This window comes from Monodelphis domestica, chromosome 1, assembly GCF_027887165.1.
Source record: "Monodelphis domestica isolate mMonDom1 chromosome 1, mMonDom1.pri, whole genome shotgun sequence".
NCBI lineage: Eukaryota > Metazoa > Chordata > Mammalia > Didelphimorphia > Didelphidae > Monodelphis > Monodelphis domestica.
Genome location: NC_077227.1, coordinates 255083382 through 255104377, shown reverse-complemented (window position 1 = coordinate 255104377; position 20996 = coordinate 255083382). Strand labels below are relative to the sequence as shown.

The following is a 20996-nucleotide window of genomic DNA, read 5'->3' as shown; positions in this document are numbered from 1 at the left end:
GGGCTAAAATGTCCCACAAACCCTATCAAGTAGCTATACACTATTAAAATAACATAGAAACAACAATTAGTTGATTAGTATGGGGCCACCTTTCATATAAGACATATGAGTTGCACAGATTCACAATTATAAGAAAACTCCTCACATCAATCTTAGGCATAATATAGATCAGTGATGTCCTTTTAGACCCAGAGTGCCATGTCCACCCATCCCCATGGACTCTGACACCTCACCATGCTGGGTATGCCCTGCCCCCCTTACCCCCCAAAAAGGGGGGAGAAAGCACTACCATTTGGCTGCTGGGAGGTGGGGAGGGGAGCAGCTCTGCCTGAATCCCTCTGCCTTTCTAGGAACGCTCTCCAGATGGGGTGTGTAGCCATATGCCCACAGAAAGCTCTCTGTGTGCCATCTTTTGCACCCATGCCATAGGTTCACCATCACTGGTCTAGGTTGGGGAGCTGTTGGGGTGTCTGTGAGGGAGGCCAAAATGACCAGCCTTGAAAATACAGGAAAACCTTAACAAGCTGGCTAGCCTTGGAAGTTAGGAAGACCCCAATAAACATGCAGCTGCAGTAGGTACCAGATAAAGGCCAGGAAGACCCCAATAAACATGCCAAACCCCAGCTGCAGTAGATACCAGATAAAGGCCAGGAAGACCCCAATAACATAAGATTGTCAAGGTCCCAAGAATAAGTAACTAATAAGGGCTGAGGGGAGCCAAACATGCCGGCAAAGTTCCAAGAATCGTATGTAGCAGATAAGGGGCTGGAAGGGGGGGCCATACATGCTGGAGAGTACTTAAGGCCCAGCCTCTCAGAAGCAACTTGGAACTCTGATGGCAGAGGTTCCCACTGATGCGTATCAGTTCAATAAATGGCCTTTCTCTGCCTGTTTGCATTGTCCGTGGTCTTCCTTGGTGGTGGGTGAATTCCTGGACCTTAACATCTGCAAATAGCAAATACAGGTGGTTCAGTTTCCCAGTCACATAGGACTAGGTTCAAACAATGATCAATTTCTGAAATCACTGCCTTCCTCAGTCTGCACAGAAAAGAGCAAAATTTTATTTAAATTGACCCAGGATATTTAAAATATCATTAATGTCCCATATATACTGTGATTCACTCTCCCCAATTGTGGAGAGTAAACTTTGGGTAAAGCCATGAGGACCAAAGTAGGTCATGAGTAAAGTGACATCAGTTCCTTGGAGACATAGGGCAACAATTGTGCAAACAAATGATACCTTTCTTGGTAACTAATCAAGATAAAAGGCATTCCTCAAAATTTCTCTCTCTCTCTCTCTCTCTCTCTCTCTCTCTCTCTCTCTCTCTCTCTCTCTCTCTCTCTCTCTCTCTCTCTCTCTCCTCTTTCTCTCATTTTTACTCTTACTCTTACCGTTATATCTCCTTACCTCCTAACCTTATCTTAATTACTTACTATACTATTTATTCTGTTACTATATATTCTCTTCTAATAAACCTTGTTTCCTCACAATGGAGTCAGTTTGAGCCATCAGTCAATTCCTTGGACTAGATCCAATTCCCTGTCCCACATCATGTAGTTTCTTCTTTCACAACCTGACCAGTATGGAAATGTGTATTGCATGATAGCACATGGACAACCTATATCATATTACCTGCTCTCTTGGGGAGGGAAAAGGGAAAGAACATGAATCTCAAAATGCCAAAAATGGATTATTAAAAATTGTATCTATATGTAATCTGGAAAAAATATATTTTAAAAAAGAAAGTCAGGCAAAAACAAACAAACAAAAACAATCTGGCCCCTGGACCAAGACTGGTCACAGCATGATACTGCATTATAACCTGATTTCAGCTGCCTCTTGGCATTTGTTATTATAATGTAGCCATTGTAACGTGGTTTTATTAGTAGATCCTCATTGTCTCTCTAAGAATTTGAAACATGGGAGATTTTTATGTGTACATTCCTCTATGCCCTCCAGGCACAAGCAATTTAGGTTTTAATCTCTGTTAAAACCTCAACTCTGCCACAAAGACTTGCTTGAATGTTCCTCATTCATTTCTTTTCTGAATGCTTACACCAATTAGATTCATGCCACGGAGCTTAGGACCTAATTATATAAAATCAAGCTTTTTGTAAGGATCATTTCTTTACTTCTAAATGCCACTACAATCCTGAACACAGGCACTAAAATTCTGTCAACTGACTGAACACATGCTAAAATGACTGAAAACATTCAGGACTTCTTCTTTCACACTGGGCTTTTTTGCTACCCAGGTGTGGTAGTTGCTCTGCACCCTTGTTTTTTGGACCTATCTGCTTGATCCGTTGGCCATATTACTTTATTTAGCATTCTCTTCCCTGTGAACTTCCTTAATCTGCTTGTTGGTCATCCTGGTCATGTTCTCTTCGGTTATTCCTGGTCCTGATTAACTCTATGATAGCATAGTATGTCGCCAGAGTTAGAATTTGAACTTTGGTGTGCCTGATTTCAAATCTAGCCTTATATTTATTTTTTTTTAAACCCTTACCTTCTGTCTTAGAATCAATAGTATGTATCCGTTCTAAGACAGAAAGGGAGTAAGGGATAGGTAAATGGGATTAAGTGACTTGTCCAGGATCACACAGCTGTCTGAGGACAGATTGAACCCAAGATCTCCAATCTCCATGCCTAGTTCTCTTTCACTGAGCCACCTTGCTGCCCCTTAATCTTCTATTTGTCACTCCATGCTGCTTCATATGTTTTGCCAGTATGTGGTTTATGAGGTTTTTCCCTGTAGCTATTATTCCTGCTGATGACTCTTCCCTTGTAGAGAGCCTAAATACAAGTCCCTTTTTCTGATTTCCCTACTAGTCATCTCTTTTCTAAGATATGAAGAAAAAACGAAACTACATAGTGTCCTGATGACTAGGAATATAACTGTGAACTCGGGACATGGGGGAAGAAAGATTTTCCTGAGTACATGGGAAATAAATGGCAAAGAACAAATTTAAAGTTCATCACTATTAAGAACAAAGGTTAGGATTACTAGAATATATAGACTTTGGACTGCTTCTCTTTAAAAGAAGGAGATTGGTTATTTTAATGGTGAGAAAGCAAAATAAATGGTTACATTTTCTTTCCTTACTTGAATACACAGGTGAGGCAGGGAAACTTTTGTTCTACTAGATGAAGTTAAAGCAAAAAGACCTAAAGAGAACATGTTTTTCTCCTATTTTTTACAAAACACCCTATATAGAAACCCATTGCAATAAAGTTTAGACTCAAATGTAGATCCTTCCTCTCCAGAAGAATGCAGCTAGGAGGTACAGTGGATAGTGGATGAGGAGTTTGGAAGATGTGAGCTCAGATCAGCCTTTAGACACTTACTACTAGCTCTATAACCCTGGACAAAGCCACTTAACCTCTTGATCTCAGTTTCTTCAATTGAAAAATATGGATGATAATAACACCTTCCTATGTACCTCATAGGTTGCTTTGAGTATCATTGGGTTACTCATTATAATGCCTGGCATTATGTTTTGCATACAGTGTGCAACACTTGGCTCATAGTAGATCTTTCATAAATGTTTTTCTTTCCTTCCTTCCTTCCTTCCTTCCTTCCTTCCTTCCTTCCTTCCTTCCTTCCTTCCTTCCTTCCTTCCTTCCTTCCTTCCTTCCTTCCTTCCTTCCTTCCTTCCTTCCTTCCTTCCTTCCTTCCTTCCTTCCTTCCTTCCTTCCTCCTTCCCTCCCTCCCTTCCTTCTTTAGCAGCAACAACACATAACTACTCATCCAAAAGGCCATTTTCTCATCCCAGTAATTTTGAAGAGGCCTGGTCTCAATAGGGCATGAGACTCCATTCTTGCGGGGAGTCAACAAACCCCTACTGGTTGACATGGTCACAGTTGGAAGCCAGGAACTGCAAGGCATCCCCCCCAAAACAAATCCCCCTCCCCCACTGACCCCCTTCTGTGACTTCTCTCTCTCCAACTTTCCCTATTAATGGACTTGTTATGACTATTGTTTCCTCCCCAATACAGGAGAAATAATATGAGAGCAAATACTTATAAGATATATATATATATATATGCACATATATATATATATATATACTACTTTATATATACTACTTTAATCCCCCTAGGTTGTTACCCCCAAAAGATTGCATTTACAGAATTAAAGCCCAAAGATTATTGCCTATTACCCCCCCTACCTTTCCCTCTTCACAGAGTCACATTGACTCCCCTTACAAGCCAGGCAAGCCAAGAACATCAATCACCTTTAAGACACACTCCACTGAATTCTGTTTATGGACAGAAACCAAGCAACATTTCCAGGTACTTTAAAGTAACACAAGAAAAATAGAACTTGTAAATTGAGGAAAACCCCAAATTTGGTCTGTCATTAAATTACCCTTTAACCTTGTACCTAGCTACAAAATGTTTTGTTACCCATCTCCTAAGTAATTGCAATTGATTGTGAAAGCTGACCAAAAGTAACAATGATTTTCCTAAGTCAGGGAGAACTAACCTCTAGATCACCCTATTTAATGCCATTCATCTATAGCAACGATGTTTCATTGACTATCTCTTTAGGCTACGCGTCTGTTGTTAAGTACTATGGAAACACATATGTAGAAAATTGATTGTGTGCCAAAGAAGTACATAATCACCAGCCTATGTAATAAATGAACCTCTGTGCTATGGCAGAACACTGTGTGATGCCTATGCACTTGGGCCTGAGCACACAGTGTTTCTCATCTCCATTACTCAACTAGATCACTACACTTAGAGAAAAAATCTTCGGACCCTCAGAGAGACCACTGGATGGCTCTCCTTACATTCTAGTCAGTAAAGTCCCTCAACCCAAAGATTGGTTAGAGCTACTTTGGGGTGGAATAATTCCTCTAGAATTTCTAGGTCTCATCTTTTCCTCCAATACAAGTAAAATCGACTAAACAAATTTTAAAATGAATGTAGAAGTCAGAATGGGGAAACCTGGTTGTGGTAGCAATTCAAAACAGTATGGAGGTAGAAAAGAGATGGCCAATGAGAGAAAAAAAAATCAGGAAAGGTGGTGAGAGAACAGAATAGAAAAAGACTCAGCAATAGGTAAGTGATGCTTGCAAAAAATGGATGTACACAGGGCCTCAGTTTCTCTTCTTGCATTGGGACACTGGTTTTACCTCCAGGTACTACAAATAGTATCCCTGAGACAGAAAATGTTAAATACACAGGGAAAAAGTCAGCAATCAATCAACTGTTTGGCATGAACACAATAACTTCCATGCGTTTTTATCATTTCATTCCTATCCTCCTACATTTAGACCCAGCTTAGAATGATATGTACTGTTCTTCAATGAGGGGGAGTAAGACAGCTGCTTTATACTCCTTCACCACCATCAGTGGGCCAGGACCTCAGTCACTGAAGTGACTGTCTCCTATATAAACATGTTTGAGAGAAAACACCCCAACCAAAGGGAGAAGTCCAGAGTCTAATGTGATGGATATGGCAGAGAAACAGATAAGAAAGAGTATGAAGTTACTGTTTTGTGGGGTGCAGATTATATAATTCAATAGGAAAGATGCAAATGAAAAGAATATAATGGCCACAGCATATAAAAACATTCAATGAGAGTAGACAGCTTTGGCAAGAGAAGACCTTCAATCCTCTAGTCTCCGTAGAGGGTTCTGGAAATAAGCAGAATTCTGCCTTGGCTATTCGGAAGCAATATCTCTTTCTCAGCAATAGTTTAAGTCAATACAGCTAAAGAATATTCATGAAAGTTTTCATTTGCTAGAGAAGAGAGAAATGTAATATCTAGGCAGGGGTGACTTTCCATGACTTTGGTAGATGGATACAGACCTAGTGAAACAAAAGGATAAGCTACTGAGACTTGCAGAAGAGGTATAAACATGTTGATAGAGTTCAGGAGGTTCCATCCACTTTGAAGAAATCTGTTATGATTATAGAAAACTTGGATTTTTAAGAATCCTAACTTTTCAAGGCCTCATCCACAGATATGACTCTGGAAATATGCCTGGGATTTTTTTCTGGAAATAAGTGCTGTAGAGGAAAAAGCTTTGAGCACCCTCCAGTGGTTCAAAACAGGGTAAAACTAAGAACTATAAACTCATATGCTTCCAAAATTAAGATTTGGCCATCTGATACCTTAAGGCTTGAATATATTGATGGAACTCATAAATACTAGTCCAGTAGGTTAGGGTAAATTGGAATCAGGGAAGTTTTAGAGAAAAATAAGTTTATTTTTATACTGAAACTGCCATACAATATATACATTTACCTCTATAATAATGTATCTAAAATCATTAATACTTTAGATGGAAAAATACTGTTACTAAAATTCTCTCAAGGTATTTCCATTAAGAAAATAAAGTGGAAGATGGAATGCTTTGATCTACCTCAAATTCCAGCAGTTCCTTCTTTGGCTGTAGATAGCATTTTCGTCTTGAGTCCCATGTGGTTATCTCATAATCTTGCTTTACTGATAATAGCTTAGTCCTTGAGAAGTTGATTATCATATAATATATCTGTTACTGTATACGTCTGTTCTTTTTACTTTGCATCACTTCAGATAAGATTTTCCAGAGTTTTCTGAACTCATTCTGTACATTGTTTCTTATGATGCAATGGTATTCTACTATAACCATATACCACAACTTATTCAAAGGACTCCATTTTAAAAGGGCAAGAAAAAGAGAGGGTCATGTTTACAAAAATGACTGTTATAAAAAAATAGCATCAGTAAAATTTATTTTCAAATAAATGTTTTAAACACTGCCATCATTGTACCTACTTCTTCACATGCTGACTCACTTCCTCTTCCTTGTATTCTGATTTCTTTTCCCAATGCTTGAGTGAAATAGCTCTCTTCAGAATTACCTTTATTGGTAGATCCAATAGCATTGCTCTTAGTGCTCATCCTTTTTTACCTCTCTGTAGCACTTGACTTTTCTGGATTCTCTCTTCTCCCTAGAAGTTTGTGACACTGGTCTCCCCCCTCTCTTTTTTTTTTCTCTTGTCTGATCACTTTTTCTGTCGCCTTCTCTGGACAGTATCTAGCAGAGTAAATTCTTAGAGGCAAAACAGCCTTTAAGTTCCCTTCTAATTCTAAATCTATGATGCTTGTTTTTTTTCTGGGCATGTTTGGGGAGCCTTTCCCATCAGAAGTTAGACTGCAAAGGAGGGTCTTGTCAGTTGAAAAACAATTTGGAAAACTAGGAAGGTGGGGGAGCCAAGCCCAATAAGGGAAAGGGCCAGATGAAGAAGGTAGTAAGAAGAGTCAGATAAAGGAGAATGAGAAGTACCAGTGAAGGTAAAATAAGAACCACAGAAAAGTGGAGTGGAAGTGAAAAACCAGACATATATTTATTCTTCCTACCCAATGTCAATCTCTCTCTTCCATTCTTAGAACAAAGAGCCTCCTGAAGAGTACCCACATTTTTTCCTAGTTATCTCTCTGACACCCCTCTCCCCAAATCTTCACTATTTCTCTCTCTCTCTCCCTCATCTCTTTTCCTTTCCTTAGCTTTTCCTCCTGATTTCTCACAAGCTCATCCTTACTTCTTTTCCTTCACTAGCATCTCAATCTCAGTTCCTCCAGATGGTCCTCCACTTACAGATACTTCATCCTTCCCAGTTTCCTAGCCTACTCATACAGAACAACTAGAGACTGGAATCACAGCTGTACCCCACACTACAATTTCAATGCCTGAGTATATCTTAGAACCGCTTCTGCCTCCTCTTGTACTTCATACACTAGTAAAACCCACTGAAGCATAGAAATGCCCTAAACCCAGTAAGTGGTACTCCATAAATATTTTGATCCATGGTAGAATTTAAGAGGGGATGGAATGAAAGCTAGTTTTAAATCCTACTTCTGACATTTTCCTAGATGACTATTGTCTCTGGACAAAGCTAAGATTTCCCATCCTCAGTTTCCTCCCACGTGAAATGGATGGGTACAGCTGACCTTATTTTTAGTAGGAAGAAAGAAAGGCTAAGTGTTCAAGGTCACTTAGATAATTTCCAGAAATTTCAGCTTTGCCACTAGATTCCAAAGATTTTTGTTTGTTTTTCACCCCCCCCCCCATTATTAGTGCATTTCATAGTATATCAGAGTTACAAAGTAAATTATCTGACTCAGGGTTAGAATCAGATGAAAAATTCTAGATCCCATTCATTTTTTAGATGTAGAGAAAAGTCTGGTGGAGAGTGGTTAAAAATGGTAGCACAGTATGGTATGGTGGGCAGCTAAATGACACAGTGGATAGAGTACTGAATCTGAAGAAAGGAAGGTACCTTCCTGAGTTAAAATCTGGCCTCAGACACTTAGTTGTCTGACCTGGGGCAAGTCACTTAACTCTATTTACCTCAGTTTCTGCAAATGAGATGGAGAAGGAAATGGCAAATCATTTCAAGATCTTTGCCAAGAAAATCCCAAATGGGGTCATGAAGAGTCAGATACATCCAAAAATAAGGAACAAAAATGGTTAGGGTGGAGAATAGAATAAAACAAATCCATTTTCCCTTTACCTTCGTCCTAATGCTACACCCTATAATACCCTATTACACTTTCACAATCCTACATAGCATGTACTCCCCCAAAATGTCACAGTCCCCCAACTTTAAGAACTAAAATCTGTCTTGAGTCTTTAGTGGGTTTGTTTCTTTTTCTTTTTTCCTTCTTAGTATCCTTAGCACTATTTAGCACCATACTTGGCAAAGAATAGGTCCTAAATAAATAAATACATTTTTTTTAAACTTAACACTTTATTATTATTTTTTTGTCTCAGAAGGAATTCACTTCATATTAGGCTATGGTATCTTTTAATTATAAAAATAAGCAAAGAAAATAACTTGCATCTCTCATTACCATGATATGTTAGTTAATACATTAAATCCAATTTGCTTTCCTCTGCCAAGTGAAAGAGTTCCAGAAGCCACTGTGGCTTTAGGGTAGCTTTCAAGTGTGATATATCTACAGGAAAAGGCTTATTAAGTACCCCTCTTGTAGTACTTTTGGTAATAAGTGGGACTTGTTCCATATCTTCCTGTGTACCAAACACTTTCCAAATTAATATTTAATCCTCACAACCCTAGGAGATAGGTACTATTATTATATCCATTTATCAATTGAGGAAACTGGAAGGGTTTTTAAATGTTTGAGGCTGGATTTGAACTATCTTCCTCTATCTACTGTTCTATCTAGTTTCCTCGAAAGAAATAGGAAGTGATTGTCTAAGACATCTTTGTTCAGCGGCAGTGGGGTGTGTATCTCAGTAGAAATAATCGTGAAGGAGATTTTTAAACTTGTGGGAGGAGGAGACCTGCCTTTCAAGAGGCTGTCAACTTAATGCCCCGTGTGGTGGAGTGGTTGATTGGAATGGAATCGGAGAAGCAGCTACGTATACTTTCCGGAGGATGTAAAGACTGCAAATGAGGTTAGCATCCTAGGGCAGTATCTGTTAAACTTGGATATTCCGAAGAGCACCTCAAAGCAGCCTGGTCTAAACAACCTCGTCCACAGGCCATTGCTTTCCTTCTTGCCCCTGCCCCCACCTCCTCGCCTATTCTTGGATTTACTTTCAGTTCTTCAGTAAAAACAACCTTATAGTTTCGGAAATGGGCAAGGCTAAGAGGGGAAAAAATGGTCTTCAAACATTTTCCTGTCTCAGTCAAAGGGCACAACCAGGGTGATGTAATAGAATGTAATGGATTTGAAAGTCAAGACGACTTGGGTGTCAGCACTGGCTCTGTGACTCAAAACCCGCCACCTCATCTCTTAGTGTTTCGTCATCTGTAAATCAGGGCATCAGGCAAAACCTCTGAATCCTGTGCTCCGCCTTTTCATGTTTGTCCGTTTGTGGTGAGAGCAGGGAATGTGATTTTAGGGACGGGGATAAAAAGAAAAAATAGAAGCGTTTGTGACCCACTCATTTGTAGGGAAAGTTTTCAGTAAAAGTTTGGAAGGGAATCCTCATGATAATTTTGGGTTGTCCCTGGTTGCTGGAAGTGCGCCGGGGAAAGAGTAGATTTTTAGACAGGGGAGATAGTGACTAGGGGCTTAAGTTTGGGAAGGGCAGATCAGTGCTTGGGGGCAGGGGCCCGAGAGTGTTCCGGGTTTCCATGGCGCTAGGGTGAGGTGTGGGGCCGTGTCTGTGGCGACACAAGACTGCACTATGTGGTGGACAGCAGAAAGGAGGGACTTTGGGAACAAAATTTGGGCGGGGCGGGGGAGGGGGAGGATCACGTGTGTAAAATAGGGTGGGATCCAGAAGTTGTTCCCGGTGCTATTTGAGTGACTACGGAGAGATCGGAAGAACCGGCTGGGCAGAAGAGTTGCAAGCTGGGCAGTGTCTGAGTGAGAACAGGAAAGCTGTAGGGTTCGAAGCCAGAGGTTGCAAAAGAGAAGCAGAGGCACCAGCTGGGATCCCAGTGAAATCAAGTAGAGGCTGCAAGAAGACTAGGCTGGGACTAGGTCAACTCCGTGTACTCTTTTTAGGAACTCGGATCTCCCCTTTCTTTGGTTTAGCAACTGAAGGCTAAGCCTACTGATTTTCTCTTCGAGTGGGCTTTTTGTTTGCTTTTCATTTTGGTAGTGGGGCAACCCTGCAGCTTTCGGTCTTCCCTAACGTGAGGCCAGAAAAGGTCATCCTGGCAGGGAAGCAGGGAGCTCAAGGCACTTGAATAGGTGGGAAGACAGTATAATTTGTAAATATGGTGAACGTGACTGCAATTCCCACCACTGTGGAAGGGCAACCGCAGCAGCTTGAAAGAGAATCCAGGACAGAACCCAATAGTCCAGTCACAAGAGAAAATGTTGTGATCAAAGTGACCCCCTTCCGCTGGGTAATCGTCCTGTTGTTCAGTTCCTATTCGATGTGCAATTCCTTCCAGTGGATCCAGTATGGGGCGGTTAGTAACATCTTCAAGAAATTCTATGGGGTCAACGACTTTTACATTGACTGCTTGTCCATGGTCTTCATGGTGGTTTATATCCCACTACTCTTTCCTGTGGGTTGTCTTCTGAAGAAATATGGTTTACGGACCATCGCCCTCATAGGGTCAGTCCTTAACTGCTTGGGGGCCTGGGTCAAACTGGGCAGCCTCAGGTCAGATCTTTTTGCAGTCACCATGCTAGGGCAATTTATCGCAGCTGTTGCCCAGGTGTTCATCCTTGGCATGCCCTCCCGTCTTGCTGCTGTCTGGTTTAGTGAGAGAGAAGTTTCAACAGCCTGCTCCCTGGCTGTCTTTGGTAACCAGGTAGGTACAGAGTTGAATGTCTGGATGACTCTTTGCTTAGTGTGTCTATGTGTAAAGGAAGTATGAGGGAACTGATAGGAGATTTGAGTCTCTTCTCTTTTTCACCTAAAAAGTAGTGTTGTTCCTGGGAAGACAAGGTCTCTAAGAATTTTGTCCTGAATTGTGCTGAGTAAAACCAACAAATTCTTTCTACCTCCTCCTTAGTAAGCTCTCCACCCTTGCCACTTTTAAAAAAAAGCTTTTTTGACAGTAAAACTATTATGAATATTATGTATCTGTAGATTGTATATGACTTATATAAAGCTAAATAGATTTCTACCACCTTTTCATCACTCAAAGGGTAGGATGATATGGAGTCATCTCACGTTAGCAATTAGTGTTCTTAGCAGAACAATCCTTTCTAGAATACCATATTTCATTATAAATGGAATTTTAAAACCTGTAATGGTGACATTATTCACAATCTACCTTTATACCAAATTTTAAACCAGTACAGTTAGAACAACATGACAGGAAGCGTATCTGCCACAGTTAGTTCACACCTCACATTTCTTGCCTATTATATTTGCTATCATATTTATAGTACAAAAATTATAGTTGCTAGAATAGTTGCTATTATAGTTTAGTACAAATGACTATCAATTTCTTTACAACTCTAGGTTTTGTAGATAAACCTGAAGAAATGACAGGGAGAATTGAAACACTTATTTGGGCCGGTAATGTAAAAAACAAAGACAAAATAAAACTTTTGACTGACCTCTTTCTAAGGAAAGGGAAAATTTTCATCTACATTTTCTATGTAGATCACTGCCTCAACAGGTAAGACATTTAATGATGTTTAATGTAACAACTGAGATCTTCTAGGCTTATTTTCCCTTGCTTGAGATTATCAGTATAAAATCATCGTTTTTGTTGGAAGTTTTCCATATACCCTTGCTGGCCATAAGTGAATTCCTCTTCTGTACAGCTCTACCACAAGGTAGAAATTTTGAGCTAAATTTGAATCTTCACATTTTTATGGTTGAAAGAGATCATTTAATTCAATCTCCTCATTTTACAGATAAGTAAACTTTGCTTGGCATCACATAACTGGCTAGTAGCAGAACCAGATTCCAAGAGGGTCTTCTGGCTTCAAGAATGGTCTCATTTATTTCTGAGTTACAAATTTGGATTAGTATTAGAGCAATCAATTAAAGGAAACAGAGGAATGAACTACCTTTAGTATAAAAACAAAAATCATCCCCTATGGTTTTTTCCCCTTTGGGTTATGCTCCCTGACGAATTAAGTTAAGGGTTTGTTATGAAATCAGATGGATTTTATGTTAGAGATAATTTAAAAATAATTTTGGGTGTTCTGTTTATATTCTTCATCTCTTCTTTTCCTTTGCCCTCCCCAAGTTATGTCTGAATTTTTAATGTCTCTAAAGCATGGTATACATTTTGACCAATTTTAGAAAGTGCATCTTTGATGCTTTTAAATTGGACATGGGAAACATTAATCAATAAGAATTTAGAAATAGCCTACTTATTGTTAGGCCCTGCACTAGATGGCTGAGGATGTTAAGGGAAAAAAAAGGAAACAATTCTACTTAAAGACTCAAGCCATGTTTTTTTAGTTATTGAAACTGGGGAACTATGGAATTATTAGGGAATATATATTTTGCAGTGTTGGGATGTGAGAGTGTAGGAAGCTCACTAGCATCCAGTTTATGCTAGCATAACTATCAGTCATGATTCAAACAGGATTAAGGCTCCAAGTTTCATACCTGTTTTATTTACGAATACTCAGAAGGAATACTTGGAATTGGTTTTCTCAGTTGGCACAAGTTGAAGAGAGAGAATCTTGCATTTCTTTTCCTTTTAACAATAAAGGTCAGACTAACAGTTTGTTTTCTTAAAATTTGTTAGAGAATATATATTAAAAACTATGCCTTTGAAACTTAAAATCAAACCGTTTACTCATAAACTCCTCAGAGGTAGGAAACGCCAACATTCTTAAAATAACATGATCTTATTTATTCATGCTCTGAACCCTTGGAATTTTTGCATCCTGAAGTAGTCTGTTTAGTGTTATCTTTGGGACGTACTATGTACTGAGTTAAATATTATGATATTATGACGCATTTTGAAGTTTTTCCTTCCTTTCTTTGTGAGGTTTACACTCCCATGTTTTCCCCCTTTCTGAGGGTGTCCTGGCTGAATAGGTGAGTGGTATGAGTTAAAGTACATTAAGTAATATTTGAAAGAAAGATGTTGTGTGGAGAAGAGCACCTTAAAAACAAATCCTGTAAACCTTGCAGACTACAAGAATTTAATTTGACTTGCAAAATTTTCATTGGTCCTGCTGCCCTCATTTACTTATGCAAACCATTTAGCTCTCAACAGTCTTTACCTCTTTTTGATGCTTTCTACCTGTCTATATTAAATGTACTTGACATTACACTTTGGAAAGAGAATCAGAATATATTAAATTTCTCCTCACTTATCTCTCCAATTTTCATTGCTTATTGTCCAGTTATATTTTAGTCTTGAATTACTTTTGTAAGTATTTTGCAAACTTTAAAGTGTTCAAGAAATGTCATTATTGTTATTTATTATCATCCTTGTCTGATTGGACCAATTCATTGCTTAGAAGTTACCTTAGACCAGTGATGGCAAACTTTTAGAGACCTTAGACCAAGTGCCCAAACTGGAATCCTCATGCAGCATTTGAGCTCCGTGCCTTACCCTAGACAGGGGAGAGAGGAAGAGCTCCCAGTGGGCTGCTGGGCAGAGGGGTAGGTGATGTGAGAAATGTCCTCAGGCATGAGCAGAGATGGGGGAGGGAACATTGCCCTCCAACATGCTTTGGCACTCCAACATAACCCTGGACTCTCAAAAAGTATGCCTAAAGAGGACAATATCTGATAGATTCTAAAAACTGGTAGAATCATAGATGTAAAACTGGAAGGAATTAGAAAGAGTTCTTTCCTTTTAATCTTTTCTCCTTCATTTTACTGATGAGGAAATTGAGGCTCAGAGAACTAGGAGGACTTTTCCAAGGTCACTTAGTTAAGAATTAGAAGAATGGGATTTGATTTCACATACTCTTGATTCTTTCTACTAGGCAACACAGTGGATAGAGTGTTGGGCCTGAAATCAGGAATTCTCATCTTTTGGAGTTCAGATCTGGCCACAGATACTTAAAAATGAGCTGGAGAAGGAAATGGCAAACCTCTCGAAGTATCTTTGCCAAGAAAACCCCAAAAGAGTTAGACATGACTGAACAACAACTGCAGTTCTTTATTCCAGACTCAACATTCTTTTCACTGTATTATACTACTTCTAGGATTCCATTCTGGGTAGTTAGATGGTTCAGTGGATAGAGAGCCAGACCTAGAGACAAGAAGTAGTACTGGGTTTAAATCTGGCCTCAGATACTTCATAGCTATGTGACCTTGGGCAAGTCATTTAACTTGCCTAGCTCTTATAACTCTTTTGCCTTGGAACTGATTCTTAGTATCAATTTGAAGGTAAGGGTTTTAATGATAATAAATTTTTTAAATGATTCAATTCAATTCATCCAACAATTGTTAAGTGCTTATTTTGTGTAAGGAAGGCATTATACCAGGTCCTAGAGATCCAAAGATTAGAATGAAATGGTTCTTATCCTGAGGGAGTTTACTTTTACTGACAAGATTGACTTGATATACAGAGAAGTAGAAGGAAGTCTGTTATATGATATTCCTGTATCAAACAATCTTGGTTGCATATATGAAGAAGTCAGATGTAGCACAAAGTTAGAGTCTGACTATCACTGCTGGTCATATAATATGGTAGAGAGAACTACTGAGGATATTCACTGTCAGTATTATCACCAAACAGATCAAGTGAGATATATAAAATGTTGCATGATACTTAAAGCAAAGCACTATGTGATTCCTTATTTTAGTTTATTCATTAATTTTTATTATCTTAAAATAAGATTGTACCAGTTGAATGGTGGTGGTAAGGGCTTCCAAAGACCAATAGTCCCTGCCCTATGAGGGGGAATATGCCATCAGAGTGAATAATGTACATATATTGGGGAGGAGGAGTTATATACAAGTTTAACTTTTTTCACTTTCTATTTTTTTCTACATTATATGTAGAAAACAATTATCTTCTGATCTTTTGCATTCAAATTCTCTCCTTTCCCCCCTCCCTAGATGGTAAACAATCTGATGTGGGTTATTCCAGTGTTGTCATGCAAATTTCCATATTCCTCATGTCATGAAAGAAGACAAATATTGAAGAACATAAAGCAAGAAACAGTATGGTTTGATCAGCATTTGTACTCTTGGCAATTCCTTGTATGGCTGTGCGGAGTCTTTTTCATCATGAGTCCCTTGACATTTTCTTGTATCCTTGTGTTGCTGTTACTAGTTTAGTCCTAAAGAATTCTATCCACTTTCAAAGAAAGAACTGTTGGACTTGAAGTGCAAATTGAAACATACTATTTTTCACTTTAGTTTATTTTTGTTTTTATTTTGAGGTTTTGGTTTTATGCGAGTGTTCTCTTACAATGAACAATATGGAAGTTAAAAAAATGGTTTATTCCTTCACAGTTGATTATCGATGTACATATATTGTTGACTGACTCTCCTTGACTCCATTTGGCATTTTCTTGAGACTGGAATGGTTAGTCATTTCCTTCACTAGCTCACTTTATAGATGAAAAACCTCAGGCAAGTCAAGTGATTTGCCCAGTCACACACAACTTAGTGTCTGAGACCAGAGTTGAACTTAGGAAGATAAGACTCCAGGTCTGGCATTTATCCAGTGTGCCATCCAGCTGCCGATGTACATATATAAGTATATACAAAATAAGTACAAGGTGATTTCAGGGATAATGGGGAAAAGGCACTATAACTGAGGGCTCAGGAATGGCTTTATGTAGGACGTGGTACTATAGCTGAGATTTAAAGGAAGCTGGGAACAATACTTAGTCTTGATTCTAAGACAGATGGAAAGGGTTTTTAATTTTTAAAAAAAGTGAAGTGAGAAAAGTTTATTCCAGGAGTGAGGCACAGCCAGTTTAAAGGATGTACAATGCCATGCTTAAAGAATAGCAAAAAGACCAGTTTGGCTGGACCACTGAATGAACAAAAAGGAATGATGGACCAAATAAGTCTAGAAAGATCAGTTGTAAATACCTTTAAGTGCCAGAATAGGTTTTTTCTTTGGTTTGTTTTGCAATTAGAGGCACTAATGAGCCAGTGGGGCTTATTGAGAAAGAAATGACTTGGTCAGTCAGAAATGACTAAAGTCAGACTTTAAGAGAACCATTTCCATAGCTGTGTGGGAGCTCTTCTATAAGCCTAGTCAATACTTATTATAAAACCCCTTACTTTGTCTTTGAACCAAATCCTAGGTTCCAAGGCAGAAGAGCCATAAGGGTTAGATCATGGGGGTTAAGTGAATTGCTCAGGGTCACATAGCTAGGAGGTACTTAAGGCCAAATTAAGGACTTCCAACCTCCAGGCCTGGCTGTCTAACCACTGAGACACATAGCTACTCCTTAATATTTATTGAGTACTTACTACATGCTAGTCATTGTGCTACAAATACAAAAAGAAATAATCCAAACTTTTAAGGAGTTTATATTCTATTAGGGGAGATAAGTACAAGTATGTACAAAGTTTATGTCTGAAATTCCTGATTATATCTAAACAAATACCAACAAATGAATCGATCTAAGATATCAGTTCCAAGGCAGAGAGAGAAGAAAGTGCTAGACAGTTGGGGTTAAATGACTTGCCCAGGGTCACCCAGCTAGGAAATATCTGAGTCTGCATTTGAACCCAGGATCTCCAGACTTTAGGCCTGTTATATGGATTACTCTTCTTATCATAGAAGTAATAATAAATGACTATAGTAGACTGAGAGTAGAGGACTAACATAGAGTAAGTATACTGAGTATAAGAGTAAGATCTGTGATTTAGGAAAATCTCTTGGGTAGCTCTGTGAAGAATGTATTAGAGTAGAGATAAAACCTTTCATTCCTTTGCCTAGGGCTCCTTTATAGCCAGCTGCCTCAGATTGTAAATAACAAGTTATTTGGCAACACTTGTTTCTTGTTTTCAAGGATAAATCAATGTTTGATTTTCAGAAATGTCTATGAACTCTTTCACATATTACTTACTCTCTCTCTTCACTCAAGGCTTAAAAAGTAAAACTTGCACATGCAGAGTCATTGACAACTTAAAACTATAGAATGTTTGAGCTAGAAGGGATTCTGAAGATTGTAAAATTGAAAAATCTGGGGAATCCAAGAGTCAAAATCAACTCAACAAGTCTTTCCTATGTGCCAGGCACTGCTGAGAACACAAATACGATCAAAAGAAAAAAAAATAGCCCCTGACCTCAAGGAGCTTCCATTCAAATGAGAAAAGACAATATGCAAAAGGAAACTGAAAATCTGGGCATTTGTTTTTGGTTAGAGACTCAGGATTGAAACTGTGAGTGGTGACTGGCCTGGAGCTTTCCTTAGTCCTAGGAGGAACTAAGCAATTAGAGGGAGAAGCCACAGGTTGGTGAGAAGAGTGACTTTCCAGGGTGAGAAGGCTGCTGTTTGTCATGTTGGTAAATGTCAAGAGAGTCAGGAATGGAGCCTGGAAAGGGAGGAACACATGGCTGGCCTGAGCACTTTTCTTTAAAAATGCATGTCATTTTTATCTTCTACTCCAGGTTGCCCTCTTATGTGTAACACAGGATTCTGATAAAATGATGTCCATTTGGGGACTAAAACTATTTAAGGATAAATACAGTGCAATAATGGTTGTCCAGTTGTGTCCTGATTCTTCATGACCTCATTTGGGGTTTTCTTGGCAAAGACACTGGAATGGTTTTGTCATTTCCTTTTCCAGCTCATTTTACAGAAAAGAAAACTGAGACAAACAAAGGTTATTCAGCTCTAAATGTCTGAAGCTAGTTTTGAACTTAGAAATATGAGTCTTTCTGACTTCAGGCCCAGCACTTTATCCATTGTACCATTTGGCTGCCTGTAATAATGGTACAAAAACCATAATTTTCATTCCTTGGCTGGACATAGAGCTATAGTGTTGATATGTCAGCAGGTAGAAAATCTAATTCTGATAGACAAAGAAAGCTACTAGAAACTGATACATGAAATACTTGTTTGTAACTGCATGGACTCAATGATCACTCAAGAAAATCCCAGGACTTAATTAAGAGAACTTAACTATAAAGAATTGCTACTTGAGGAATCTAGTTTAAGGTTTTAAAAAAAAATCTCAAGCAAAGTCAACAAACATTTATTCAGTGCACACCATGTGCCAGGCACTGTGCTAAGTGCTGGGGATACAAAGAAGGCAAAATGCAGACCCTCCATTCAAAGATTTCACAATCTAATGGGGAAAATAACTTAAATAATTATATGTAAACAAGATAAATTGGAGGTGATATGAGAAGGAAGGCACCAAGATTAATGAAGACTGGTAAAGACTTTTTACAGAAGGCAAGAATTTAGCAGACTGGAAGGAAGTTAAAGAATCCAGAAACTGCTGTGACATTATAATTTTCCATGCATAGTTGACTGACTACATTATAAATTCATATTATTCAGCAAGGCAATTCTTTTTATTACTCTCTAATTATTTCCTACTTCACTCTTCACATGAGTTATTCCGAACTTCTTCTCTCCTCAAGCCTCCCACACCTTCCCCACTCCCACCTCTTTCTCTCTTAGGACTTCACCTCTTATGTATTTGAGAAAACTGAAGTCATTTGATGTGAGCTCACTTTTCTACCATTCTCTCCATCTCAAAATCCCTTAATATCATTTCCCATTCCCATTTCTGTTTCCACAGAATCTCAGAAAATAAGGTGGCCCTTATCCTTGCCACCTGGACCAAGAGCAGCATATTTACATGTGTCCTTGATTCCAATCCTTTCTGTTTTTTCCAGATTAACCCCTCCAAAAATCATTCTCTGTCTCTTTCCCTGTCCCTCAGATGTGGTCCAATGCCTTCATCTCTTTCTATACTCTGTCTTTTGGTGACTTCATCATCTGTCCTGGACTTATTTATATATGCAGATGACTCCCAAACCCCTGACTTTTAGTGCCTCATCACTAATTACCTCTTGGGCATTTCAAACTGGATGTTTGAGAGCCACCTCCAACACATTTCAAGAGCAGAACTTAAGATCTCTCACTGCTAAATTCATTGATCTTCTAAACTTCCATGCTTCTATTGAAGGCAGGTATCCTTTCAGAATCCAAGGTTCATAGTCTTAAGTGTGATTTTCAAATCCTCCTTCCCTCCCCCAACATATCCAGCTAGTTGCCAAATCTTGCCATTTCTTTCCCCTACAACCTTTTTTCTGTTTACAACCCCCACCACAACTGAAGCCTCTGTCACCTCTCAATTCAAGCCTTCATCACCTCTCACCTAGATAACTGCAGTGACCTTTTAACAGGACTCTGCTTCAAGTCTCTCCCCTCATGAATCTATTCTTTACCTTGCTGCCAAATGACTTTCCTTAAGTAAGTTCTGACCCGAGTAAAAAACCTCCAAAGCTTCCCTTTTGCCTCTAAGATAAAAGATAAACTCCCATATTTAGCTTTTAATGACCTTTCTGAAATGTCCCCATCACAAGAACCTCATTGGATGATAACCACTTTGTTTGCATTCTATGCATTGCTATGTGATCAAATTGCCATCTTTTTCTCATACGTAGAACTCCACAACCACTACCCCTCCCTCCAATTCCATGCTTTTTCAGTGGTCTTCCTCTATTCCTGGAATTTACTCTCTCCTCAACTGTCTCATGGGATCCCTTTCTATCTTCTAAATGAAACCTTTCCAGGTCCTTCAAACAATTAGTGCCCTCTTTCCCAAACTATCTTGTATTTAACTCCTTTGTGCTAATTTTTTAGTTCTTCTTATATTTGTTCTTTATTTGTATGTAAACTTGTCTGCCCTATTAAGACAGTAAGCTTCTTTCAAATGCCAGACACATAGTAGGCACTTTATAAATACCTGTAGATTGACTAAACCATTTGACTTCAAATATGTGTATACAAATAGGAACTACAGATTTTAATGCAAGGAGGCCAATTTGACCTCATAAGATCACTAAGACATATAATTAGTATAACTTGGTTGGATGGAACCTACAATTGGAATTTGCCTGAGTGGATATGCCTAATTTAAAAGAAAGAGGGTAAGAAAAAAGAGATTGAGGTTGAGTTGTATCTGTATTTAGATGGCTTACTTATTTGAGGAAATCCAGAAACTAGTGGAATGCAGATGGTAAAGATCACTGGCGAGAGAAACAAATGATTTTGTCATTGGAGTATAGTACACTTCACCTAATTTGAATGAGGACAGATAAGAGTTTAGAAATCATCACACACCTGGTAGAAAAGGATAATTTAGTAGTGATGGAGGACTTTAGTTATCTAATCATCATTTTATTTTATTTTTAAACCCTTACCTTCCACCTTAGAATCAATACTGAGTATTGATTCTAAGACAGAAGAGTGGTAGGGGCTAGGCAATGGAGGTTAAGTGATTTGTCCAGGGTCACACAGCTAGGAAGTATCTGAGGTCAGATTTGAACCCAAGATCTCCCATTTATAGGCCTGAGCTACCCAGCTACCCCACTTTAATGGTCATTTCAAGACTTCCCTCCATCTCTCTCCGCCTAAAGTAGAGTGACTGATAACTTCCTGATTTGCCTTAATGATGATTTCATTCTTAAAAA

At 38.8% G+C, this 20996-nt stretch overlaps 1 protein-coding gene across 2 annotated transcripts in view; it reads left to right on the top strand.

The window, feature by feature from the left end:
- Positions 1-9220: 9220 nt before the first annotated feature.
- FLVCR2 (FLVCR heme transporter 2) overlaps positions 9221-20996 on the top strand; it is a 91014-nt gene continuing 79238 nt past the window's right edge. Inside the window, exon 1 of one of the 2 annotated variants that reach the window (XM_007472796.3) lies at positions 9221-11246. In XM_007472796.3, the coding sequence (XP_007472858.1) occupies positions 10701-11246 (546 nt within the window). In that variant the 5' untranslated portion in view covers positions 9221-10700. The remainder of the gene's footprint in view (positions 11247-20996) is intronic. The other variant, XM_001374723.5, reaches the window with a different exon arrangement.